The sequence below is a fragment of the Lissotriton vulgaris genome, chromosome 2_1 (genome assembly GCF_964263255.1).
Source record: "Lissotriton vulgaris chromosome 2_1, aLisVul1.2, whole genome shotgun sequence".
Lineage (NCBI taxonomy): Eukaryota > Metazoa > Chordata > Amphibia > Caudata > Salamandridae > Lissotriton > Lissotriton vulgaris.
Genome location: NC_141687.1, coordinates 1,642,507,809 through 1,642,535,069, shown reverse-complemented (window position 1 = coordinate 1,642,535,069; position 27,261 = coordinate 1,642,507,809). Strand labels below are relative to the sequence as shown.

The 27,261-nt window shown below is 48.6% G+C and overlaps 1 protein-coding gene across 12 annotated transcripts in view; it reads left to right on the top strand.

Annotated features, from left to right (window-relative positions):
* LOC147732987 (protein 4.1-like) overlaps positions 1–27,261 on the top strand; it is a 586,946-nt gene that overhangs the window by 271,153 nt on the left and 288,532 nt on the right. For 6 of the 12 annotated variants that reach the window (XM_086957532.1, XM_086957528.1, XM_086957530.1 and 3 more), the window contains exons 10-11: positions 9,754–9,891; positions 10,566–10,685. The exons of 4 other annotated variants lie outside the window; for them this stretch is intronic. In XM_086957532.1, the coding sequence (XP_086813658.1) occupies positions 9,754–9,891; positions 10,566–10,685 (258 nt within the window). The remainder of the gene's footprint in view (positions 1–9,753; positions 9,892–10,565; positions 10,686–27,261) is intronic. 2 more of the 12 variants (XM_086957527.1, XM_086957531.1) reach the window with 2 other exon arrangements.

Genomic DNA, 27,261 nt, shown 5'->3' with positions numbered 1-27,261 from the left:
ATACACATGTGCCCACCCACCTCCCTGTTTTCTTCTAAGTAGACCGCCTTTATCTCTGGTTTCTTACACAGCTCACTCTTGGGCTGTTGGAAATCAGAGGTATGGTGGCTCTGCTGGGGATGGTGTATGTTGGTGCTGGCAGCTGATTGGCTGTGGTTTGGACCACATAATGAAGAGGAGAGGTTACCTATTGTTATACTTCTCTATGGTTTCCAGGCAGTTTTTTCTTCTATTGCTATGGTTATTCTTTTTACTGGGAGACTCCCACCATGACAACGGGGAAGATACCAAGCATGTGAATCTATGAAAGATAATACTGGAGAACCACAGTGCACAGGTAAGTAACTAGTTTTTGACTCCACATCAACCACCTAGAGTTACTAGCTGTATTCCTAGCCCTAAAGGCATTCCAGAAGCAAATATCAGGCAAGGCTGTGCTAGGCCAACGGACAACATGACAGCCATGTACCACATACATAAACAAGGCGGGACACATTCTCTGCAGCTCTCTCAACTAGCACAAAGCATATGGAGATGGGCTATACTTCACAACATTTTTCTCCTAACCCAACATGTCCCGGGAGTCTAGAACAACATAGCCGATCTGTTAAGCCGGCAAACACAACAGATTCAGGAGTGGAAACTTCATCCGCAAGTTCTTCAACCAATTTTTTCAAATGTGGGGACAACCACACATAGACCTCTTCGCTACACACGAAAACGCCAAATGCCCAAGCTTCGCCGCCAGATAACCACACCCATTGTCCAAAGGCAATGTGATATGGATGAATTAGTCAGGCAAATTTGCGTACGCTTTTCCGCATCTCCCACTCATTCCACTGGTGGTGCGAAGCCTACAGCAACACTTACTGACTCTCATTCTAGTTGCTCTAACTTTGGCCAGACAACCGTGGTACACCACATTTCTGGAACTGTCTGGAGTTCCACACCAAAAACTGCACCTCTCCCCACGCCTCTTAACCCAGAACCATGGAGACATCAGACACCCCGACCCAGCTCAGCTCAACCTTGCGATCTGGCTCCTGAGGTCTCAGAGTATGGTTACCTTAACCTCCCCCCTGATTGTATGAACGTTATTAAGGAGGCTAGAGTCCCACGACTAGAGCCTGCTATGCAGTCAAGTGGAAAAAATGTGTCATATATTGTCATAATACCATCAATCCCCTGGATGTGTCGATCCAATACATCATATGTTACCTACTACATCTCCAAAGGTGTAACTTAGCCTATACATCTATTAGGTTTCACCCCACGGCCATAGCAGCCTATTTACAAAACAGGCAACACATCACTTTTAAGAGTACCTGCCATCAAAGCTTTTATGGAAGTCCTCAAAAGAATAATTCCTCCCAGAGTACCACCCTCACCTGTGTGGAATTTAAGCATAGTTCTCACAAGACTAATGGGTCCTCCCTTTGAACCTCTACATAAATGTGAGCTGCAGTTTTTAGCATGAAAGGTTGCTTTCCTAGTGGCCATCACTTCTCTTAGAAGAGTTAGTGAGCTACAATGTTAATGTTAATGTTAATGTTAACTGTCATTTGTTGAGCGCTCGTACGCCCGGAGGCTTCATGGCGCTGTAGGAAGGAACAAGGCGCGTCAGTCGTAAGATAGAAAGAAGCAGCTCACTGATGTGCCTGAGAAAAGAGCCAGGTCTTCAGAAGATGTCTGAAACTAAGGAGATTATCACTTAGTTTTAGATGAGGGGGGAGAGAGTTCCAGAAGGCTGCTGCAAGATGGTCAAAGCAGCTGCCTCCGAGACGTTTCCTTTTGTACGGAGGAACAATCAAAAGGGATTTATGGGTGGACCGTAGATAACAGGGGGGGCTGTATCTTTGGAAAAGATCTCTAATGAATTGGGGGCCAATGTCGTGTAGGGATTTGAATAAAATGCAGCCCACTTTAAAGGCCACGCGTTGCTCCACCGGCAACCAGTGCAAATGTTTCAGGCCAGGTCTGACTGATTGCCTTCTGGGGATGTTCAGAAGCAGTCTGGCTGCTTGATTCTGAACCAACTGGAGGCGTCTAAGCTCTCCTTTTTGGAGCCCAAGATAGAGACTATTGGAGAAGTCCAATCTGGATAGAACCAAGGAGATAACAATCTGAGTGAGAGCAGCAGAAGAAAAGAAACATGCAATTTTTTTGATTTTTTTCAGCTGGAAAAAACTGGAGGATACAACTGCTCCCACCTGTTTTTTCAAGGAAAGGTCTTCACTGATGTAGATGCCCAAACTTTTGACCGAGGGTGACTTAGATGGAGGGGCACCCATGCAGGAGGGCCAGAAGCTGGGATTCCAACTATGATACTCTGTCCAGGCAAGACCAGTTCGGTCTTGCCTGGGTTAAGTTTCAGATGATTGCAGCCCATCCAACTCACGATGTGGGACATGGTGTTTTGAAATTCTACCACAGAGTCCTTGGTGTTAAGAGGAAAGATGAGCTGCAAATCATCTGCATAGTTGAAGATGGTTACCTTAGCGCTTCTGAGGGAAAACAGGAGAGGGCGCAGGTACAAATTAAAAAGCAGGGGAGACAACGAAGAGCCTTGAGGTACTCCACAGTTGGTAGATATGGTGGGAGCTGTGAAAGTGCCCAGTCTGACCGATTGAGTTCGGCCAGAGATGAACGAGCGGATCCAGCTCAGTGCCGGGCCCCTAAGGCCTGCCTGCTCGACACGGTCGACCAAGATGGTATAGTCGACCGTGTCGAACGCAGCAGAGAGGTCCAACAGCACTAGAGCCTGGTGGATCCCCTCGTCCGCATTCCGCCTCAAGGTGTTCTGCACCGAGAGAATGACTGCTTCGGTCGAATGGCAAGGGCGGAAGCCAGCCTGGTTAGGTGCAAGGAACTCAGATTTCTCTAGGAAAGTAGAGATACTGTCACAAACATGGGACTCCAAAAGTTTGGCGCAGTATGGCAGCAGAGAAATGGGCCTATAGTTAAGTGGGTCTGACGGGTTGGCTCCTGTCTTTTTTAAGAGGGGAATGAGAAGGGCTTTTTTAAAGTTGCTTGGAACATTACAACTAACACTAACAAACACTAACTATTCAGGAACCTTTCTTACAAATGCATCATAATAAAGTTGTTCTCTGAACTAATCCTAAATTCCTCGCAAAAGTTATTTCTCCCTTTCTCCTCAATCAGTCTGTGGAGTTGCCTATGTACTTCTCGCAACCATAAACAGATGCAGAAAGAGCTCTTCATACTCTAGATGTCAAAAGAGCATTACTTTATTACATTGAGAGAACACAACCTTTTCGTAAGACCAAACAACTTTTTGTATCTTTCTCACCACCACATAAAGGCAACCGCATATCAAAATCAGGGTTAGCAAGGTGGATTGTTAAATGTGTACAAATTTGCTATCACAAAGCGAAACTTACCATATCGGTTCCTCCTGAAGCCCACTCTACAAGATAGATGGGGGCTTCAATGGCATTTTTAGGGAACATTCCCTTAGATCACATCTGCAAAGCAGTTACATGGTCTACACCGCACACATTCACAAAACACTATTGTGTAGATGTGCAAACAAAATAACAAGCTACTGTGGGCCGAGCTCTACTCAAAACCCTATTTCCAACTACTGCAACAGATACTGGTGGTCGCCGCTAAGGACAGGGTACTGCTATACAATCTATGCATAGTGTGTGATCTGCAGCTTATATGCCTTGAACAGAAAATGCTACTTACCAGTATGCATCTGTTCTTGGCATGTAGAGCTGCAGATCCACACCCGCCTCCCCGGCTACCTTTATCTGTTCCAGTATTATCTTATTTTCATACTGCATACATGGGCATCTTTACTGTTTCTTACAAAACTCCATTATTTCCCTGCTGGCGAAAAAACAATCTGAAGATGGAGCCGATGCCCATGCGCTCTATAGTCCAAAGGAAGAGTCACCTATCTTGTGACTTCCAAAGACTTTACCAAGACAAAAACAACTGCAAACATCTGGGCCCAACACCAGATGGTGATCTATGCGTAGTGTGTGATCTGCATAGTATGTGGATCTGCAGCTCTACATGCCAAGAACAGATCCATACTGGTAAGTAGCATTTTCCTTCTCTATTTAAAATGTCAAAGCTGCGTTTAGATTTATATGTTGAAAAAAGTAATTTGTTAGTAGTGATTATTCTGTGATTGATTTCAGTTGAAAGTATTGGAAAATGTGTTAAAACATTTTCTAGTGCATCTAGACATTTTGTCTCTCTTTTCCACATTGTCAATCTTTGATTAGTTTTTACCCCTTTTTTGTTTTCAAGTTTTCATTTGGTATTGGGGATCTCATGGACGTGTATATGATGACTTGATAGCTGCAGGGTATGATCTTCCGTAGAATTTTTACCATAATTAGTACTGTGGACCACCTTGTACATGTCGGGATAGTACCCCCTAGTCGAATTAGCCTCGATCAAGAATCCTTCCACATTCTGATTAGCCTACCCACAGCAAAATACCTGTTCTAACCTTAGATTCAAGATAATTAGAAATGTGTATCCAAGTGGATGCTAGCTGCTGTTGATTTGAGCACGTCCGATCTCTAGTTCTTTCATGAACCCAGCTGCAGATGCCTAGGGGCTTAGATATTATGTAATGGATGAGGGCTCCCCTTAAGGAAAGCACATCCAGTGAAATCAAACATTTTATATGTGCAGTGGTCCAAGATCTATCCCTCAGTCTTTCCATTAAAATACAATATGAGATTTCTTTTGTACTGGAAATAAGGAGACAGCCAGACAACCGTTTTCTAGCTATTTGTGTCATCGTTCCTGTAAATCCCCTTAGTCATGGTATCGTATCACAAAGGCTTCAATCTCTTGTTTGTCTGAAAGGACTGCAGGTGAGAATTGAAAAACTCCTTTGGGGTGGTGACAGTTTTCCAGTGAGGGCTTTATGTTATAGAGTTGAATTCTCCAAGCTGGCACATAAACCACAGACTCTATTTTGCTGTCTTTAAGGAAGTGAAGTTTGATGTCCAAGAATGGTAGTTGAAAAGGTTTTGATCTTGGTGACAATATTTAAGAGTATATATTTGTTGAGATAGAACTCTATGTATGTCTATGTTTTTGCTTTAGAGACCATTGTATTTACTAGTGAGGCCACTATTGCAGAGTAGTTTCCTTCACTATGCTGGGCTCCTTTGTCCTTTCTTGGGTGAATCTTCTGCCTTCCTGCAACCACTATAAACTATGAAAGTTAGGCTCGGGATGAAAACTTTGCTCCAGTAGTCAAATTGTAAGAGCTCACATTTAGTTGTCCTTAGATATGGCACGACTGGCAGCTCAGCATCAGTATTAGCCCTTCACTATGGTTAGATACTCCCTCTGTGCCATCTTTTTAGGTCTCGCGTAGCAACGCAGCGCATGCGCTGCTCGCCTCTGGCGAGATCTAATGTCGTCGCTTTGGCTTGCGAAGCGAAGGTGGAAGCTACACCCACGCTTCTTATTGGCGCACCCTCCAAATCCTTGCTTTCTATAGGGAGGGAAGCATGTTTTGTTCCTTCCCTGTCTTCTTCTCTGCGTGCCTGGCCGGACAGGAGATGTGCACGCATACGCATGTGCGCGCATGGCGCGCTTTCACTTTCTTTTGTATTGTATTGCATCCCAGTCTCGCGTCTCTTTTGATCACGGAACACGCGCATGGCGTGCTTTCACTTTCTTGTAGACACAGATTCCCGTTCACCGCTCGCTCGATCCCCCCCGTCCCGCCCCTCCTTTCTCCATTGTGTGCTGGTCTTTTCTTTACGTGGAAAACAAAATTTTCAGGAAGGAAACGGGCTGATGTGCATTCAGCCTCTTGTGTGTACTCAGCGGCAGGCGGCTGCGGATGGATTCTGCAATGAAAGCGGCGAGGCTCGAGTCTCTGCATGTCACAGACGACCCCTGGGAAGAGGACGCGCGAGGACACCTCCAGGTACGTTCGTCTGCGTGCAAAATGGCAGAGACGGCGGAGGCGAGGGGAGGTAGACAGAAAGACAGACATCTCTTAAGGGAAAGAGGGGGGCGAGACATCGCATCCATTTCACAAGTCTGAACAGTTACTTTTCTAGTTAGAGAGCAGTGAGAGTAATGGGCCACGCGTGTCAATACTTTGTAGAAACAAGTTTGTTCAAAGGTCACTAACCGCAGCTTCAGCCATGCTCTCGGGGTTTGTAGTATTTTCTTCGTGGACTCACTGTTTGAAGCCCAGGGCTCCTTGGCTAGGACAGCACAGGGTGGCATTTTCCCGGTGCCCACCATTATCCTGCTCCCTAGGGTCGGTATGTAATAACTCTGTATCCATTGGTCAGTCTTTGTGTCCGTCCTGTTTCGGTGCGCCTCAGCATGCTGCATGGAGCTGTAGACTTCCGCCAATGGCTGACATCACTTTGAGTGATGTCACTGCCGCTTTGCCCTTTCCGAAGCACCATATCCCCACACACAATGTAATTCCCATCAGTGCCAGGAACTACATCCACCCGCCTGCTGGCACTGGGTCCCCAAATCCAAGCTTCATTCGAGCTTTGGAACAAATAAACAATATATATACATTGGGTGGTGTAATACTTGAACGGAACGATAGTTCCAAGGAGTGCGGAAGGGAGGGGGAACTTCAGGCCTCGAGCTCTCAGAGCTATAAAGACACCAGTATCCGGGTGTTTGTGGGGGGCGGACGGGTTGCCATTGAAAGAGTTTTGCGGTGCACCTTGTCCGACCTTCTGATGGGACAGTGGGTCAGTGTTACCATATGTGTCCTCTGCACTATGGACACACGTCACTGATGCTGAAACTCTGTGCATGGGTTCTTACCCCCTAATTTACAGGTACTACTAGAACGTTTAAGCGCCTCGAAGTACTGGGGTCCCTAGCTCACTTCAGATGCACGTGACAACGAAACTAATAAAAACAGCTTTATTCTGGAACGGCTGCTGGTGGTTTTGTTATGCCAAGGCTGCTTGGTATCAAGTGGCCCACAAGCCGCCTGTTGGCACTGGGCCCCCCAAACCCAAGCTTCATTCGAGCTTTGCAATTATGTACGCTAGTCGCACCTTATGAACTCTCATGGGACCCTAGAACCCCCTTGGCGACAAAAGAGCAGACTCCTGGAGATGAAGGGGCCATTCTCGTCGAAAAAGGGTCCGAACTGTGGCGTAACATTAGCCCCCGCGGTGTTGGCCGGGGGGGAGAGCTGTAGGGTCCGAGAGATGCAATGCGAAGACCCCTCCAGTCGATGCAGGGACTGGGGTCCTTCCAGTAATGCTAGGACTTGGGACACCTTCAGTGATATAGGGACTGGATTCCTTCCGGTGATGCAGGTACTGGGGTCCTTCCGGTGATGCAGGGACTGGGGACACTCTCCGGTGAAGGGACAGGGTCTTCTGTGCAGGGGTTGGGGGGCCAGCACCCGGCCCGAGCCACCGGGCTGTGAGGTGCTTAAGGATGACAATAAACGTGTGCAGGACTGGAGGGAGGGGGCACAGATGGTCACGGGTCACTGTGAGGCGATGTTGCGGCTTTGCCCATGAGGTACGGTACTAGTGATCACATTAAACGTGTACAGGACGAGGTGGAAGGGGGGGGTCACAGGTCACTGTGAGCCGATGGGGCGCGGTGTCCATGGGGTACCAGTGATTAAATTAAACGTGTGCAGGACGGGGGGTGCAGCGAGTCACTGTGAGCCGATGGGGTGGCGGTGTCCACGGGGTACCTAAGAATGACATTAAACTTATGCGGGGCGCAGTAGGGTCACTGGTCAGGGTGAGCCGATGGGGCTGCACTGTCCATTGGGTACTAGGCGAGGGGGTCTCTTTTCAGACTTCTTCGGTACTCATTCGAGACGCTCTGTAGGTGGAAGTAGTGGGGGATCCCCCAACAGCCCCACAAGTGAAGGAATGGAGCTGCAAGGAGGGGTGCGCTGGTTCGGCAGAGCTGGCTACTATGGGGGGGGGCAGTTCTCACGGAACATATGGAATCTTACATTCTTGGCTAGGGAGTAGGTTTCAGTTACATGGAGTCGGTGGGGGGTGTGTGCGTGGGGGTGTGTGAAGAAGGGGTGGGTGCCGAAGAGCCATCCCAGGGAGTATACGTTAAACGGAAAGGATGTGGCGTAATGTCCAGAGGTGCTGCCTTTGGAACTGGGGAACCAGGTCCGAGTCTCGTCATTGGCTAAGCATCCTGTGATTCTGGGCAAATCCCTTAATCTCTCTGTACCTACCAAAAACAGGCATTTGCAATGCAATAGTTCTCGCATTTACTCAAGTTTAAGCTGTTGGCTTTGTAAATGGCAATGAATTTTATTTATGTTTTAGAAACCTAACATTAAAAAAGGCATTGTTATATAAAATGCCAATATCTCAAACTTGTTTAAATGCGAGACCTATTGCATTGCAAATGCTTGTTAGGATACTGAGGACGATCAGCTGCATCCCGCACCTGAGGACCAGTCAAGGATCTTCTTCCAATAGCCTCCCCACATGGCAAGTTTTATAATATCTTAGTTTCAGGTTCCATACTTGCGATTGATTATGAGAGGACTAACCTCTGTACAGTTGTGATATCACTGGTGTGCAAAGACTCTAGAGCTTAAAAAGTGGAACAGACGGAGAGCCCTTTTCTTGAACAGACGCAGGTCAAACTGATGGATCTCAACATAGTCTCCTGGTTTAGCTGGAAGCAGCAGGCGCATTGAGCCAACACCAGACCTTCCTTCCAAAATGTTATTCTTATCCCTGTCTGTTTCGTAAAGTTTACCGCATTTAATGAATGTTCTTCTGTGGACCACATAATGCGGTGCTAAACATCTCCTATTTTGCTGGTGCTCACACTCTTTAGAAATTGTTGCTATTAAAAGTTTGGCAAGTTAACATCTTTCCACTGGTGATTGTAGCTAATTGTTACTTTTTAAAATTAATACACATGGTGTTTTACATTATTTAAAGTTTCTTTCTTCCACTGTGCTTGCTTTGTTGTCCAGTGCTTTATTCCGCTGCTTTGCCTTAGCTTTTTGTGTCCAAAATGTATACTGCAGTTCTTCATTATCTTGGTCACGGATGTCTCAACTTCTTTTTCATTGCGTTATGAAACCATTGAAATTACCTCATTGAATTTTTTAATTGGGAATGATGGAAGTTCCTATGTTTTCTATTAAATTAAAGTTTCATTGATAATTAGCTCACCAAATAAAGACTAATTGAATCGAGCAGTGCGTGTTGTTTGTACTTTGATATTACTCTCGCTGTGTAACGCCTTAAAAAATGTAAAATTTAAATTATAGAAATATTCTCCTTCCTGTTTACTCTTTTAGTCACACCACCACATTTCAGCAGTTTCACTGATTTATTGAAACTGCTAACTCACATGCAACTATTTCTTCATGTATGCCCTCCAACAACGGCATATACGCTGGCCCCTGTAATGTTGTCGAATTAGGTTTCTTGGGGTATTTATTTCTGTCAAAAACATGTATGTGAAATCGTATTTGGTCAGTTAATTTCAGTCAGAAAAGGTAAGTTATAAGATATTCCACTCAAGGTTTATCTGTTTTGACACACTTATTCTATCCTTCACTTTTGCTATTGGGCACAGTTTTTCTCTGTGCTGCCTTCAAAAGAGACGTGTAATTCTACTTTTTGAATTATTATGGCATGGGAATTGAAGGGGCTCGTTTACATCAAGCATTTCAATTCAACTGTGTCTCGCTTCTTAGAAGCCCCGGAAGTGACGGTTTAATACATCATAACTTGTTTTTAGCCATGGTTGATTTTTCAAACATTAACGTGGAATCAATTGAGGAGGAGGACGAAGCAGCGGTGGTGGTTGAGAAAGTGCTGGTGCTCGAGGAACCTGAGCCAAAATCAATCCATGTGGAGCCAGCCTCCAAAGAGCCAGGTACAGCTGCTATGGCTTTCCCCGCAGTGTGGCCCAGTTTCCTCATTACTAACCTTACTTGCACAGCTAGGTAATGTTCCACACTTAATATTGCAGTTGGCCTGTGTTGCTTACGGTAAGGTCCAGCCTAATAATTTAATTCCAAAATGGTGGTTGCAGCCGTTGATGTTTAATGCACAAGAGATGTTTTAGCACAGTTAAAAGCTTTATTTGCAACACGCCCTCTGCAGTCTTCTTTAATACATGAACATAATCATTTATTGTTTGCCTAAAGAGAAGGCCGATGGACGCGCTTTTGGTGTATTGATTGAAATACTGGGAAGTCGTGTCTGCTGCTTTTAGCGAATATCTGCCTTGGTTTAAAGTGGATGTATTTTTAAATTCTCTTATTCTGATAGTGATGACTCCTATAATGCTGTACTATTATTTCAATTAACTGCCCTTCCCTTTTTATCCGGTTTGATTTAGTTACTTGGACAGGGACAATGTTGTCTCATTATGCAGTTCGGTTTTAGTTAATTAATAGTGTGCTGAGTGGACTTTAGATTACAGTACCACATATTCAAAACTAGTTTTTGCCCAAACAACTTTTTCTGAAATCAGGTCACATTTCTGTGATGAGTTTACCTGGAGCACAGTGGTCCCTCTCACATGCCTTCAACACTTGTTTTTAGCGGTGTCTGCATTTGCAATCATTGATGTTTCGCCTGTAGGGGAAGAAGAGGAAAAAGTGCTGCTTACGAATGAACCGAAGTCCACATCAGTCTCTGTGGAATCAGCGCCAAAAGAGCCAGGTACAGCTGTGACGGCTTTTCCTGCAGTGTGCCTGGCCTTCTCCCCCATGTTAATGCGGCCACTATGCAGTTTTGCACAGCTGCACACAACTGCTTGTACCTTAGAAGCATTGTAGGTGCTAGATTTCGACTTTCAATTAAGCAGTACTAACGTTGATTTTCATTGAGTTATATTCTACTTTCATTGTAAGTAGTAGTCGTTCTGGACCTTGGCTTCGCTAACAGATACATTGTCATGAACACACATTTTTTTTTAAATGAGGCCAGGTTCAGCTATACCAAATAAACATACAAATAGACATATATACTTCTATACTTATTTAGAGGTGTTCAATGTAATATGCCGTTTATTACCAGTGTAGAGATTGTCCATGACTCGTTAGAGGCAAAGTCTCAAGTTGGTCATGAAGCCCCTCCTTCAACTATGGCAGCAAACAAAATAATCTGCTGTGTACATCTGCATATATGATTTATGCAACAACAGTTTTTCATGTTTATTTGTTTTATCGAAAGGTATTTAAACAAAACCAGGATACAAGGGTTTAGATTTTTGCAATTAGGTAAAATCATATTGCAACGTCCTCCTGACTATAAGGAGTTATTTCCTTGTGTAAATTATTACATGCAGTCCGTCGTGTCAATGTTGCTGTTCTGTGGTAATGAACTAGAATTATGTGAAATTTGCACTGTAACAAATGTATGTTTATTAGTACAGTTGCTTTAAATTACTTATATTATTGGGCCACGTTTGTTTTCACTGCCATGGCACCCACATATGCATGTGTGTGTGTATGTAGGTCTATATATAGGATAAAGTACCCTGTGTCATACATTATAAGGATATTGCAAGTCACAGAGGAGTTCCATAACCATATAGAGGAATGAACCTGAAGGCAGAGTTACTTTTTAAGGTTATGGCACTCCGAGGTGACTTGAAATATCCTTATGTACGCCGAAAGGTACTTTATCCCATATAATTCATGGTTACACCATTACCTTTCCCACAAATTACTTGAAACCTTGGTGCGTAGCTCTTTCATATAAATGAGCGAGCATGTTTGCAAGAATGAAGAATAAAAATAAAACATCTAGTGCAAAAGTAAACACATCACAAACTTGTTGGATATTTGTTGCAAACAGATATGAGAAACAATGCAATACAAGTCAGTTTATAAAAAAAGCTGCAGTTGCTTGGAATGTGTAGAAACATGCAGAAAGATTCCAGCTTTTCTCACAAATGTTTTTGATGTAGTTTTCTCATGGTCATAGTCAGTCTGGAAAAAATAAATGCTTTCATTTAGTAGCCTTTACTGTAACAGTATTATTTGATCATTAAACTCACTTTAGATCAGAGGTCTTCAAACTTTTTGATGCCGAGACCCCCTTGTAAAACCTTTTTAGGCGTAAGGACCCCCTTCCGACAAAAGTTTCTAGAAACTGGTACTCCTCATCATCAACTTTTGACAACCATAAATGCGCCTGTTAGACCTCATCACATCCATCCATCATTCATCCACCCACACTTTCACACATCCATCCATCCATCCTTTCATCCTTCCATCCATCCATCCTTCCATCCATACATCCATCCTTCAACCATCCACCCTTTCATCCTTCCATCGATACATCCATCCTTTACCCATTCACCCTTCCATCCATCCACCCACCTTTTCACACATCCATCCATCATTCATCCATGCAACCTTTTATCCATCCATACATCCATCCACCCTTTCATCCATCCATCCTTCATTCATCCGTCCACCCTTTCATCCTTCCATTCATACACCCTTTCATCCATTCATCCACCCTTTCATCTATTCATCCACCCTTTCATCCTTCCATCCATACATCTATCCTTCATCCATCTATCGTTCACCCATCCACCCTTTCATCCTTCCATCCATACATCCATCCTTCACCCATCCACCCTTTCATCCTTCCATCCATACATCCTTCATCCATCCACCCTTTCATCCTTCCATCCATACATATATCCTTTACCCATCCACCCTTCCATCCATCCACCCATCATTCATCCACCCACCTTTTCTGTACCTCTCTCATGGGGGGGGGGTCAGTATCTCAGCTTCGTCTTCCATCTTTCCCAGTAGCGGTCGGCAGTAGGTGTTTCTATAGGGCGGTGACGTGGGCAGGAGGAGGGGCAGGGTGGGGGGAAATAATGTATGGATTACGGAGTTTTACAGGTAAGTAAACATTTAAATACATAAAACGAATTTCGTTGCGCGCACTGCATCACATTTGGTGATGCAGTGCGCGCAACGAAATTCGTTTTATGTATTTAAATGTTTACTTACCTGTAAAACTCCGTAATCCATACATTATTTCCCCCCACCCTGCCCCTCCTCCTGCCCACGTCACCGCCCTATAGAAACACCTACTGCCGACCGCTACTGATCTTTCCCTGGAAGGGCATCTCTGTGCCTCCCTGCTGGGGGCGGGAGGGGGGACGTGTCATGGGACCCACAGCTCCAGGGACGCAACATCCATTACACTCAAAGGGCTGCACTACAGCCTGCTCCCCCAGACCCCACCCCCACCCACTTGTCCCCCCCCCCCCCCCAGGCCCCCAGCTCCTGTGTGTGAGCCTGGCTGAAACCGTTTCAGGGACACACACACACAGCCACACCCGAGTACTTGACATTTCTTTGAAAGACCATCTACTTGTTAATGAGCCTTTGATGTCTTTCACACCTCGGTGTGAATTAGGTCTCTTAACCCTCGATCAGCCCAACGCCAGGAATTGCATGTCCCTGACAGAATCTGCGACCCCCTTCCAAGGACTCCACGACCCCCCTGGGGGTCGCGCCCCACAGATTGAAGACCTCTGCTTTAGATAGTGAAGGGATTCTGAAGGGAAACCATTTAAATTATTGCAGAGGGTTACATTTTCTTTTTTTTTTTTTTTTTTTTTTGGTGTAAAAACTTTTATTGATATTCACCATCCATTTTACAACAAGACAATTACACAGTAATCATGACAGGAGAGAAGAACAGAATGTCCCGTATTTATACACAGCTAATTAGCCGACAACCCTCCGGTCCGGCAGCATAGGATGAGGATGATATGGCAGACCATAAGGATGGAAACATCGGAGTCATGAAGTTTTACTTTTTTAAAGTGCATTTTTGTTATTTGTTCCATTTATAAAACATCAGAAAACAAACCAAACAAAGTGGCTCAATAGTAGTGCTTAGATATGAAGCAATATAGAACAGAAGACGCTAGTAGAACACACCGACCCCCTACCCCAGGCCTACCCCCTCCACCCCCCGCAGAACGTGAGCAAAAGTTCCAATTATACGAGTACAGTTCTAGTCCTGCCCCGTAGTAACCCACAGGTTAATCAAGCATCCCCTCCTCATCTTCCGAGTCTTCGTCTTCAGCCTCCTGGAGCGGGTCGCACAGATCCCCTCTATATCTATTCCAGGCCTCCCACACCCTGTTCCATTTCTTTGGGTTCGCTCTCAGTTTGTAGACAGTTCGTTCAGTTAACATCAATTTGTCCATGTTTTGACACCATAGCGACAAAGTAGGTAGCTCAGCCACCCCCCACCTCTGTGCCATATCACGCTTAGCCATCATTGTTCCAATTGTAACCCACTGCTGTTGTCTGAGGTTAAGGTCAGTGCCCTCCCAAACATTCAGGAGACAGAGGCGCGGTTCGGGCGTGAGGGAGGTGTCAAGGGCCTGGGAAATCGTGCGCATGACCTGCTGCCAGTACCGGGCAATGAGAGGGCAGTCCCACAACGTGTGCAGTAGTGTGCCATCCTCCCCACATCCCCTAAGACAACAAGGGGAGTCAGCCCTGTGCATTTTGTGTAGGGTGGTCCTCGTGTAGTACGTTCTGTGTAGTATTTTCAGTTGTATGAGTCTGAACCTGGCAGAAACCCCAGCCTCTCTCGGGGATGCCACAGCAGCGTTCCAGTCCGTCTCATCCATAGCACCCAACTCATCCTCCCATTTTTCTCGCAGTGTCTGTAGGGGGTCAGGGAGATTGTTTAGTAATTTACGGTAGGTGAGTGAGGTGGCTCTTGTTTGCATGTAATCCGTGAGGAGCCGGTCTTCTAGGGGCGAGGATTCCGGGATTGTGGTTCCCGGCTCCAACACCGCCAGGAGAGCGTGCCTGATTTGGATGAATCTATACGTTTCCGTGGGGCCCAGCGCATATTGTTGTTGGAGTTGCTCGAATGGTACCACCCCAGTGGACGTCCAGAGATCCCCCACTGTAGAGATGCCTATATTGTCCCATTGGGTGAACCCTTTACTGGTCCTCAGGCAGCCCAGTTTTTTAGTATCCCAAAGCGGGGTAAGCTTCGTGATGACTCCCTTCCATTGTAGCTTGGTGAGTGCCCTGTACCATAGAGTAATTGTGTGTTTAGTGGGGCCAATCAGGTTCTTGAGGAGACTAGGGTTATAGAGGGGGGCCAGGAGACTCTGTGTTCCTAGTTGGGCCCTGTCCGCCATGTACGCCGGGTCAGTGTGCGATGCATGGATCCATTGGTTAAGTACCTTAAGTTGGGATGCCCAATAATAAAGCTGTATGTTCGGTAGCGCAATTCCACCATCGTACCAGCCGCGGTTGAGTTTGAGGTGAGCTATCCTCGGGGGACGCTCACCCCAAAGTAGAGTGGTAACAATCGCGGTAATTTTCTGCAAGTAGGAGGGCGGAATCACGACAGGCATATTTTCAAAGATATATAGGAGGCGCGGGAGCGCCATCATTTTAAACAGCGCAGCGCGGCCTAAGAGTGTGAGCGGCAGGGACGACCAGTGCCTCACGTCTGCCTTCAAACGGAGGAGGGGGGGCGCCAGGTTTCGATTGGTGAAGACGGTCATATCGTTAGTGACATGGATACCCAAATATTTGAAGGAAACATCTGTCACCACCAACGGACAGTGTTCCGGGAGGACTGGTCGAGGGCCCTTCAGTACATAAAGGACCGATTTCGTCCAGTTAATTGTGTAACCAGAGGCCGCACCGTGTTTGTCACAAAGCGCCAATAAAATCGGGACACTCAGTTCGGGTGCTGATACGTACACCAGCATATCATCCGCATACAATGATATTCTATCTTCCCAGGTCTCCGTCCACCTGATGCCCTTCAACAGTGGTGTCGTTCTGAGGATGATCGCGAGGGGTTCAAGGACCAGTGCGAATAGCAATGGGGATAAGGGGCAGCCCTGGCGGGTCCCACGCGCTAAAGAGATCGCACAGGAGATATGGCCATTGGCCGCTACATGAGCTACTGGACCTGTGTAGAGCAGTCGGATCCAGGATAGGAACTTCGGACCGAAGCCCATCCGGTGCAGGACTGCGAACAGGTACTGCCACTCCACCATATCGAAGGCCATCCTGGCGTCCAGCGACAAGATGGCTGCTGGCTCTGTCAAGGAGTGCGCACGTGCCAACGCGCCGTGCACTCTACGGAGATTTAATGCTGTACTCCTGTGAGGCATAAAGCCGGATTGGTCTGGGTGGATCAGCTGGCCTAGGTGTGGGGTCAATCTATTAGCAATCACCTTCGCCAGGATCTTCGCCTCTGCATTGATTAGTGAGATCGGGCGATAGGATGCACAACATTCTGGAGGTTTTTCAGGTTTTGGGATAGCTACTATCGTTGCCAGGCGCTGATCCAAGGGCAGCGTTCCGGACTCACGACAGTTCTCGAACATGGCCAGTAGTGGTGGGCCCAGTGTGTCGGACATCGTTTGGAACCATTCGATTGGAATCCCGTTTGGGCCCACCGCTCTGCCCGTGTGCAGTGCGCCTATCGCCATACGGAGTTCCTCTACCGTGAGATCCGCTTCCAACTCGGTTTGCGCCTCCGGCGTTAGCACCTCCACCTCAATCTCTTGGAGTGCCAGTTCCGCCTGTTCCGACGTGACCACCACTTCTGGGGTGTACACCGTTTGGAAGTGGTCTGCCAGGAGGTCAACTATCTTGGGAGGGTGCGTGTGAAACGTCCCTGTGTGGTCTTGTAACTGCAGGATATGCCTGCCTCCATCCCGCTTTTTGTCCAACCAAGCCAGCAGCTTGTTGGCTTTGTCGCCTACATCATAAACTCTGCATGCCGTTGATTCAATCCGCTCTAACACCCTACGGCGGAGAAAGTCGTCATGCTTTAGTTGGCAGAGAGTCAGCGCGTGCCTGGTGGCCTCTGACGGTGTGGCCATGTGAGTCACATTTGCTTGTTCCAACTGCAGTTCCAGTTCGACCAATTCCAGTTTTTGTTTGCGTTTATGGTCGGCTATGGTCGAAATGGCCTGGCCCCTGAGCACCGTCTTGTATGCTTCCCAGAGAATCGTCGGTGAGGACACCGACCCGGAGTTCTCCTGGAAGTAAAGTTTAGTGGCAGTTTTAAGGGATTTTCGGATCGGGGGAGTTTTAAGATAACCAGGGTAGATGGGAAAGAGACGTGTGCGGGCCGTGGCAGAGCAGGACAGTGTAGCGATCAGGGGAGAGTGATCTGAAATACCCCGTGGTGCGATGTGTACTTTGTCAAAAGTGAGTTTACCGCCCCCCAATGTGAGAAAGTAGTCTATGCGCGACAGGCAAGCATGAGTGGAGGAATAGTATGAATAGTGGCGATCATTAGGGTGAAGCTGTCTCCAAATGTCTACCAGACCCTGTGCCTCCAGGAAGTCCCTGAATTTCGTTGGGCCAGTAGGGAGGGGGCGAGCCGGGAACCTGTCCATATCAGAATCAGCCAATGCATTGAAATCCCCGCCCACTAACAAATCCCCTTCCGGGAGTTCCAAAAGAAATTTACCCAGGGCCGGAAGTGCCGATGAATGTAGCGTCGGCGGGATGTACGCAGACACCACGTTGATGGGCACGCCCTCCCATTGTCCACACACCGCCGCGAAGCGGCCATGTTGATCTGTTTTTGTGGAGTGGTGAATGAATCGTGACGTCCTCTTTACCCATACTCCCGTTCCCCGGGATCCCGAAGTAAAGTCCGAGTGTATTAGCATGCGGTATCCTCTCCTATCCAGGGCTTTGGTGGCAACCCCCACTAAGTGTGTCTCTTGGAGGAGGGCGATATCACAGTTCAGTCTCTTAATACATTGTAGGACCAGCCCTCTCTTCACTTTATCTCCCAACCCCCGCACATTCCAGGATACTACCCGAAGCGGCGGTACCGCCCCCACCCCAGTGTCATGCGTTACTACAGCAGGTCGTGGGGGATCCGCCATATTGTGATCAAGCGTGCAGTTGAGTGTCCTAGAGGGCGGGACGGAGTCATAACAGATAGGAAATTCCCCAATCCAGTGTAACTAAGCGTGTGTGTGTACCGATACAATGATCGAGGAGCAGAGGCAATATACCCGGTGTCAGGAATACGGTCAAGTGTGAACACTAGCAGTTTCAAAACAAGAAGTTGAGCCAAACATTTCAAACTAAACAACCAACACAACCCCCCCACTCCCAACAACCCCACCCTCCCTGCTTCCCTGCTACACGGACTCCAAACTGCCCGCCACCCCAATTTAGCAGAGTGCTTCATCCCACCCCAAAGAAAACACACAGTTACTTGCTCGTTGGGGGTGAGGAGCGCTCCGGAATCAGCGGCCCCTCATACCCTCCACGGAGGCCCTCGGCCCAGTGTCCTTGACGGTTCCAGCCACAGTTCCAAACTTCTACAGCATACTCATGTGTTCAGGGGTCCACCTCCAGACTCAAAGCTGCTTCATCTCGTATCGGAGAGCTTCTGCCACTGTTCGTACCCTCGGCCCCTGCAGCGGTGCAATCAGAGTGAGGCGAGCCGGTCTTAGTCCGTCCAGGGCGACGAGAGTGAGAAGCAGGACGCCAGCCGTCCAGCCAGTCTCGCGCAGTGCTTGGGTCGTCAAAAAACCATGTCCTGTTTTCCGCCACCACCCGAAGCCTGGCTGGGAAGATCATAGAATATGGGAGTTCTCGTTTCCTAAGTTCTTTCTTAATGTCCAAGAATGTTTTCCGCCGCCTGGCCACTTCCGCCGTGTAGTCCGGGAAGAAAGCCACCGTTGAGTTAAGGATTTTCACCGGCGGCGAGACACGTGCCGCCTGCAGGATGATGTCCCGGTCACGGTAGTTAAACAGTCTCGCTAGGATCGGCCGCGGCGTGGCCCCTGGTTTCGGTTGACCTCCCGGGACTCTATGGGCTCGCTCCACAGAAAAGAAGGCCGACAGGCCTTTAGGTTGAAGATGAGTCTTAATGAGTTCCTCCACGTAGAGATCCGTAGCCCTCACACCTTCAGACTCCGGAACGCCAAGAATGCGTACATTGTTCCGCCTGGAGCGGCCCTCCTGGTCGTCGAGCTTGTCCTTAAGGAGCTTGTTTTCCGCCATGACCGCTTCCATGGCCGTCTGCAGTTCCGAGACATCCTCCACCAGCGACTTCGTGACGAGCTCCAGAGAGCCTACCTTTTCCGCCATTTTGTGAAAGTCAGCGCGGATAAGGGTGATTTCTGTCGAGATACAGCCCACCGTTGCTTGGACCTGTGTGAGAGCCTTCATGACATCGTCCAGCGTCGCCTTCTTCGGTCCCCCAGACTCGCCTGGTTTCACGGGGGGAGTTCTTCCCTCCGCCGGAGGGGAAGCGGTCCTGTCGTTGGTGAAGCGGTCAATACGAGTCTGGGTTGTGCCGCCTTTCACACCTTTCCCGGTCATCGTTCGGTCACGGAGGGAATACAGTTCGTCGGTCCGGTGGGGTATCAGGTAAACGGGTAGTCACCACGCTGCTCTCAGTGCCGGATGGAAAGGACCTCCGTCGCTAAAAGTGAGACTCCTGTACGGTCTGCCGGGCAAAGTTCGGATGTTAGTTTCGGTAGTTTGCGGCCACCCTTCCAATGAGTCGTCGCTGGAGATAGCGAGTCGAATGACGCAGGGCAGGACCGTTACTGGGCGTGGGTCTCCTGCACCGACCACTTCCTGTCTGTGGCAGCCAGGCAGGCTGCACTTCCGGTCGGTCTCAGCTAGCACTTGAGGGTCCGGAGGTGGGCCTAGGCTCCGGTCGATTCAACTTTCGACGATAACTCCGTCATTCAATGTTCGATTTTCGTCTGGAGACCTGCCGCCAGTCCCGCCCGGTCCCGGGCGTTCGGTGCTGCCGTTGGAGGTAACAAATATTCACGGATTATCGTGCGGATAGATGGAGAGGTCGCTTCCCCGCCGGAGCTAGTCCTCTATGCTGCCGCCATGTTCGGCCGCCAGCCACGCCCCCCCAGAGGGTTACATTTTCAGTTGGACTTTTGTGGACTGGAAATTGACTACCCTAGTAAATGTACCAAGGAACTGCCCCAATCTCATTTCTTCTACCCTTCTACATGTCACCCTTGTGGACGTCCTTCCGGTCCTTCGGTGCAGTCTTTATGGCTCTGACCTCCATTACAGGGTAAGCACTCAGTGTGCCTTGTGATTAAATGCCCTCAATGTCCATGGTACCTCATCATTGATAGCCCTCTCATTGCCATTTTCTCCATTACTGATGGTTTACTCAGCATCAAGGGTTCTCGATGTTAAGAGTCTTTATGCAAGATCCTAATAGTAGAGAAGCTCCATAGGGTTACGTTCTTCACCCCCAAAAGTATGCTTTTTTGATCTGATTACACAGGAGAGAGCCTCAACAATACTCTAACCTCAAAGGGCTTCTTTATTGATACTACTTTGACTTTGTCCGGCTCCTCTCCAGTTCTTAAGTCCAGAGGAATTTTTGACTACCATGTTGGAAGACACTCCGTGTACAGAGTACCATTGGTCAATTTTCATATGAGAAAAAAAACTAATTGGCAGCTAGCTATTGACTTCATGAGTCCAGTTTAGACTGAATTCATTTTGTCACTGAGATTAGAGAGAGGGATATGCGTGCCTGTTTGTGTGTTACTATAAGTGCATTTGAGTAAGTGTGCCACCCTGCTCCGACACAAGTGCAACCAAGCCGGGTTGGAGCACCACTTCTGCGGGAGTCGTACTTGAAGCGAAAGCACAGACAAAGAAGAAACCTGCCTCCAGGACCTCCTCCGTCTTAACGCTCGGCTGGCACTGAGACAAGGCTTCAGCGGCATCAAGTCTTAACCGAGTCAAAGACACAGAGCATCCTCGCCCACTCCTAAAGCCGGCTCTGAAGGCACCACAGAACCTGGCATCAAAAATCCAGTCGACACTGAAGGTTTCGCCGACAACAGGATCCAAGGAATCCTCAGCTCTGCAGCAACTCCAGGAGTACCTCGAAGCTAAACAGAAGCGTCTTCATCCGCCTTGTCACAGGGAAGATCTTGGCAAAGCAACCTCCACTGAAACCATCAGATGCTACCTAAAATGAGAATGGTCTCCTGTTCGCACCCCTGAAAACACAGAGCGCCTAACCTTCGTTTCCAAATACTCCGTTCCTGGGAAAAGCACTATGGATGAATTGGTCTCGGATCTCTGCCTACACTTTCCTTGTGGCTATATATTCACTCTGACGCACTAGTGAGCTGCAAACCCATGCTACAAGAACCTTCAATTAAGGTTCACAAAGATAGCGTAGTTATCTGATAGAGATTACTAGCCACAGATTCCTTAACGTAGAATTACCCCCAGACTGAGCATCTCTGCGTGCCGGGGGGACGGCACCACGTGACTCGCCCCCTCCGCCCTGACGTCGTGCGCGCTGGTGACGTCAGCGAGGATACATAAGTCCCACCCCGGCGTGCCTACGTCAGTTTTTTCTCTTTCTGCGTGCAACTCGGATCCGGATTACTGTCTTAGATTCTTTTACTCTTTGGCGTTTAGTGGAACGGTGTGCGAATGCCTTAGGGTTTCAAGACGTGTACCTCCTGTGCAATTCCCATGTTGGCGACTGACCCTCATCCGATTTGCATGTGGTGCCTGGGTGAGCACCACGACTCAGAGAGCTGCGACGCCTGCCAACACCTTAAGCCCAAATCGCGGCGGGAGCGCCGTATGAAGTTGTTGTAGGTGTGCTTATCCAGGTCGGTGTCATCCCAGCGTCTGTCCTCTACCTCGGAGGCAAAGAGCCGCCGGCTTCGTCTGCGGAATCGCCTTCCGCCACGGCCCTATGGGCATGGCTCACCAGCTGGTAGGTCTTTCAGTATGTCTCAGAAGCCATGTCCTCCTTCCGCTGCGGGTGATGCCAACACCCCCCCCCCCCCCCCCACCCTCCCCAGGGACAGGTGCCCCTGCTTGTCGCCTCCCTACCTGCCGTTTCCCGGCCCAAATGGCAGCCTGCACTGCAGGCTTCTTTGGCAACTCCTGTGGCGTCTGTCCCTGTGGCGTCTGTGGATCCCTTGCCTTATGCTGGGACTTCCGCGGCGCCGCCGGCGGCTCCAGCCCCGGCACCAAAGATTTCGGTTTCAGGTCGTAGTAGTCTGGGTGTAGTCCTTCTGGGCTTTCCTCGTCTGCGCCTAGCGTCACTGCCTCGCCGCAAATGTCTACGGGGCTCCCTGTCGTGTCGCAGACAATCGCCGGGACTCTGGGCTTGGCCCCGAGTCCCCTTCGATGCCCTAAGCAGGCGATTGCCTCACCAGAGGTAAAGCCGGCGCCGGGGGCCTTCCTCCCCGGCTCTGGTGGAGTTGCGTGTGGAGGTCGGGTCCTAGGGCGCCTTCCCGAATCCCTCTCGGTCCTCGGCGCAGGTTGCGGCCCTGTCTGAGGTCGAGCTGGTGCTGTTTCAGTACCACCCCCTTTTGTACCCTTTCGGCGACGTGCCATCGCCGGTTCGGCGTCAACCTCGCCCCATTCCCTTGGAGAGCACGTGCTGGCAGGAGTTGGCCCGGCGCCACGGAGGCCCATTTCGGCGCTGATGGCGGACTACACGGAGCCGCGTTGGGTTCTGGATTCGTCTCCTGAGGCCCCTTCTTCTCCTTAGGTCCGTCACCTGTTGGTGTGTTCCTCCCCGGAGACAAGGCGCCGTGTAGTTGCCTTTTCACTTGCATCTTCCAGGGAAGGCTCTTCGCCGCCCCCGCGGCCTAAATCCTTGAACCCTTCTTTCCGTGGTTTGCGGCTGGCTCCATCTCCACCCTTCCCTGAGGCCCCATAGGTTCCCCATTCCTCTGTGGACCCTCCTACATGCCGGGGCTGGCCGCTTCCCCCTGGACCTGGGGATGTGCAGCTCAGTCTGCAACCGTCACCCACGGAGGAATTACTTTCATCTCCACGGCCCCCTACTGAGGCCAGTGTTGCCTTTGTTTGGGCAATTTCCACGGCTGCTGGTATTCTGAGGATGGGTGAACCTGTCACCCCGTTTCCTACAGACAACCTCTTAGAGATTCTCCACCAAGGCTTTGGTGGACGGGAGTTGATCCTTCCCTTTGAAGCGTCACTTCATAATTCTCTTATGGAGGCTTGGGGGTGCCCTGCCACTGGCGAACCGGTGCCTCAGGCTCTACTGCACCACCATCGTCCTGCTCCGCACGACCCGGTCTGTCTTTCTTTCCACCCTTCTACTCAAGGCGCTCTACTGCGCAATGCCTTTCCGTGTTTGCCTGTAGTGCTGTTTCCTCCGTCTCGGGAAGGCCGGTGGTTAGGTTCATGGGGGCATAATGCTTTTGCTTCTTCCAGTGCTGCCTTGAGGGCTCTTAACACCTTGTCTGTGTTGACCAGGGCTACTTCTGGCCAGTGGGTTTCTGTGGAGTCCCTTCTTTCTCATGTCTCTCACGAGGGGGCCCGTGCTGATCTGCGGGGCCATGTGTTGGACGGCAGAGAGTTGGCCGCGTTTATTCTTCGTGCGGCTTTGGATGTTGATAATGCTGTTGGCCGTGCTATGGCCACTTCTGTGGCTCTCTTCGCCATGCTTGGCTTTGCGATGCTGTTTTCCCTGAAAGTATTAGAGAGCGTCTGGTCGACCTCCCTTTTGATGGGGTCCTGTTGTTTAATACTCAGGCAGACTCCGCCATTCAGCGTCTTCTTGCGGGGCTCCCTCCTCCTCCTCAGTAGGTTGGTCTGCTGATCCCCCAGGGCTTGGTGGGAGAAGTTATCCCACTTGCTCCTGATACTTGGTTTTTGGACAGGTGTTAAACTTTCTGTGAGGGATACTGTGACCTCGGGGGTCCTTGGTTGGCCCCGCTCTTCAGTTGGCTGCTGGTTCAGCCCCTTTTTGGTACGAATGCGTTTTCTGGCTGACTACTAAGCCTTCTGTGGTTTCTGCTGCAGGTCTATGATTTTGTCCTCTGATGCAGGATTGTTTTTTCCCTAAGAGTGGTTACCATGCTTTCTTGGGACGTGTCCTACCCTATGTGGGGTATGTGTAGCTATCATATAGATCTGTCCTATGTGGGGAAGGTGTAGATTCCCCCTGGTGGTTTCATCGCCCTTCCTGGTATGCCCTTGCCTACTGTTTGGTCTGGGCCTCTGTCTGGGGCTTCTGAGGGCATAGTTTCCTGTGTTGACGGCCTGGTCCTTCCTACATGTTACTCCTCTCATCTTCTAGCTGCTCTCACTACTTAGTGGATCGGTTCTGTCTGGGGCGGTCCCTCTTAGGGGACGTTCGGGACGGTTTACTAGCCCTCCCCTTGTTCTAAGCCAGACTTGTCCGGGCCTTTATTTTGTGGCGTTGTTAGCAGCTGGCTGCCCCCGACTGCTCTTCTGCTCTGTGGCCGGCGACCTTGGCGCGAGCCCTGGAGCTCCTGCTTTGTCCTGTGGGGCTATTGTGGGCTTCCGTTCTTATTCTTTTGCATGCTTTCCTGCAGAGGCGTCATTCAGTCTTGTCTTTGGCTTCAAGCTGTGGTGGGCTCAGCGGCTCTCTTCCTGGGCATGTTTCCCGGTGGAGGGCTTGCCGTTTTTGGGCCTCTTCTCCTTGGAGTCTGTAGGTGGCTCTTTTTCCTCTGCGCTGCCTGCACCTTGGGGCTTTCGGTGGAGGTCCCTGGTACGTTGACTGAGCTTGGGGTGTTCTGCATCCCCCCCACACCCTTCCGATTGCTTTCTCCTGTTGGTGAAGGCTGGGTTGCCTTTTTTGTCGTTTTAACACATCCCCTGTGGGGCAGGTGTTCCTCGACGATGTTGAGGCTCTCCTCAGGTAAGGGCTAGTGCCTCTTCCCTGCTGCGGTGGACGGGGCTATTTTTCCTTGTCCCCATAGCAGGTCTCCTGTGCAGAGTCTTGGGTTCGTCTGAGCTGGAGAGGTCATCTCACAGAACCCTTACGCCCCCCCCCCCCCCCCCCCTTTGGGTTATGGCTAGGGTATCTATTCTACGTTAAGGAATCTGCGGCTGGTAGTCTCTATCAGATGTACGAGTTACTTACCTTCAGTAACGATGTATCTGGTAGAGACGATTCTAGCCGCAGATTCCTTCACGGCCCCCCTCCCACCCCCTTTTCTGCAAGGGCCCTTCTCAGTCTTCCACGCTCGCCTGCTTCAGGGCGACCGTTCTCTGCGAGTGCTTTCTTCTGCTTCCTCCCTGGGGGATGTTGCCTCGTAGTTGTCGTTGCTCCATTCCTTTCTTTCTGGTGATTGGTGGGCGAATGCCCCGGTACTTCTGCACCCATGCATTTGGTCTCCAATATAGGGGTCGTTGTGCCCTGCTTCCTTGTGTTGCTTGCACTTCTAACTCTTACAGTCCTTGGGGTTGAGGTCTCCTGGCTGGGTCTCGACCTCGGTTCTGCCTAGCACGCACTCCACCCATTGAAAAGGGCACATGGGCTTTCTTAGGTATCCCGGTAGCTGACATCTGCAAACGAGCCGCCTGGTCAACACCACATATCTTTTCCAAGCACTACTGTATGGACATCCTCGATCGCCAGCAGGCTTTCATTGGCCAGACAGTTTTGAGGACTTTGTTCCAGACATCTGCATCATCCACACATAAGCAACTGGTTATTGGATGATACTGCTTTACATTCTAAGCAGAGCGCCTGTCTACAGCCAGATGTGCTACAAAAGGAAAAATCACTTACCTTTTGAGAATCTCTCTGTAGTGTGTAGTGTTGTATTTTCACATGCTTCCATCCACCTCCCTGGAAGTTTGTGTTGATTTCAGATCTCTTTTGTTTCCACTTAGTTGATGCTGCACAATACACCTGTTCCACCATGCTATGCTCTCTCCACACTACATACACATTCTCACCTGCCTAGCAAAACACAATCTAAGATAAAGTGAGTGCCCATGTGCCTTGTATAGTCAGGTAGGAAATCTTTTGAAGAAACACACTTAACAAACATCCAACCTCCATAACAGATGGCAGGAGTATGCAGAGCATGTGAATCTACAGCACTAGATGGCACGAACAGATGCTTACAGGGTAAGCAGCATTTTCTATACATACAATATACTTACATGGGTTTCAGTCAGCCTCTTCATCCATTGGTCTTTTGTTGTGTCAATCACGTTTGTCTTCTGACCACTGCAGCCTGTAAGCATCAGACAATGACTGTGCACACATAAGCCATTGACTAGCTTCACTGTGATTGACAACATTCTGCTCTTTCACAAGAGCACATCCAGACACAAAGTAGATCCTTTTAGTGCCACAACCTACTATGGTAATGTGTGTTTTTTGAGAAACAGTTTTTTTTTGCCTTTAGTTAGTTTTTATTATTATATTAGGGGGTACATGGGCAGCTCTCCTAACAATAAAGTTTGACCAAAACAAGGACATTAACAAAGCCAAAATGCTATCAGCCATTCTCAGACCTTTTGGCTTTAACAGTGCTTGTTCTGTTAATTCCTAAGGACTCCTCTCGCCTCTATGCTCCAGTTGATTCACCCCGAGCTTTCAAATAAGACCTGGAAAGCTACTATTTGGTTTCTACTTCTTCCTATGCATATCCTTTACACAGCCTCACAGCAACTTTAAACTGTTTTATTCAGAGGTGTGTGAAATGTTCTCTTCTTTGACTAATATATTTATACAATTCAATTTCAATTTTAAAAAAGTCCTTATTGCGATTGTTGATCTTAAAATACATATATAAAATACACATTTTATCTAATACACCATAAAACATTGTGTTAAGTTACATATTTGTAATAAAAATATATAAAAACCTATAGTTACATTTTAAAAACTTTCAATAAGACCGTATTAAATATATCGCGTACAAAGACTTTCCATGTAATAAGTTAAAAGGGAGAAGCTATCAATTCATACCATGCCATTATCAGGCGTGATACTGACTTCTATTAAGGTCCCCCTGTTTTTCACCCGTATGGCCCAGGACCAGCTCAAAAATTTGGCGACCCCTATTACTGTGATGTTGTTGCACCCAATTTTCAGTAGCCTTTTGGCACATAGGGCTGAACTGGGTCCCAGGGATCTGCAAAGGGGTTTAAGCCACATACTTTGTGGATGCTGGTAAGCAGGGCAAACGTAAAGGAGATGACCAATATTTTCAATATGCTCGGGACAGAACGGGCATTTATCTCCTGTACCTATTGCCCACTTACATGTGAACTTCCTTAATGGGAGGCACTCGACTCAGAACTAATGGTAAAGCTTGCGATCTCTCGGTTTCGTTATTAGATCCCAATAGCTTTCCATACTGGGTTCATCTTTAAACTCACAGAAATCACTAGTCGGGGTAGAGCTAGACAGAGCTGAGTACCTCCTGTCTTTAATAAAATTCCAGTAAACTGCTCTA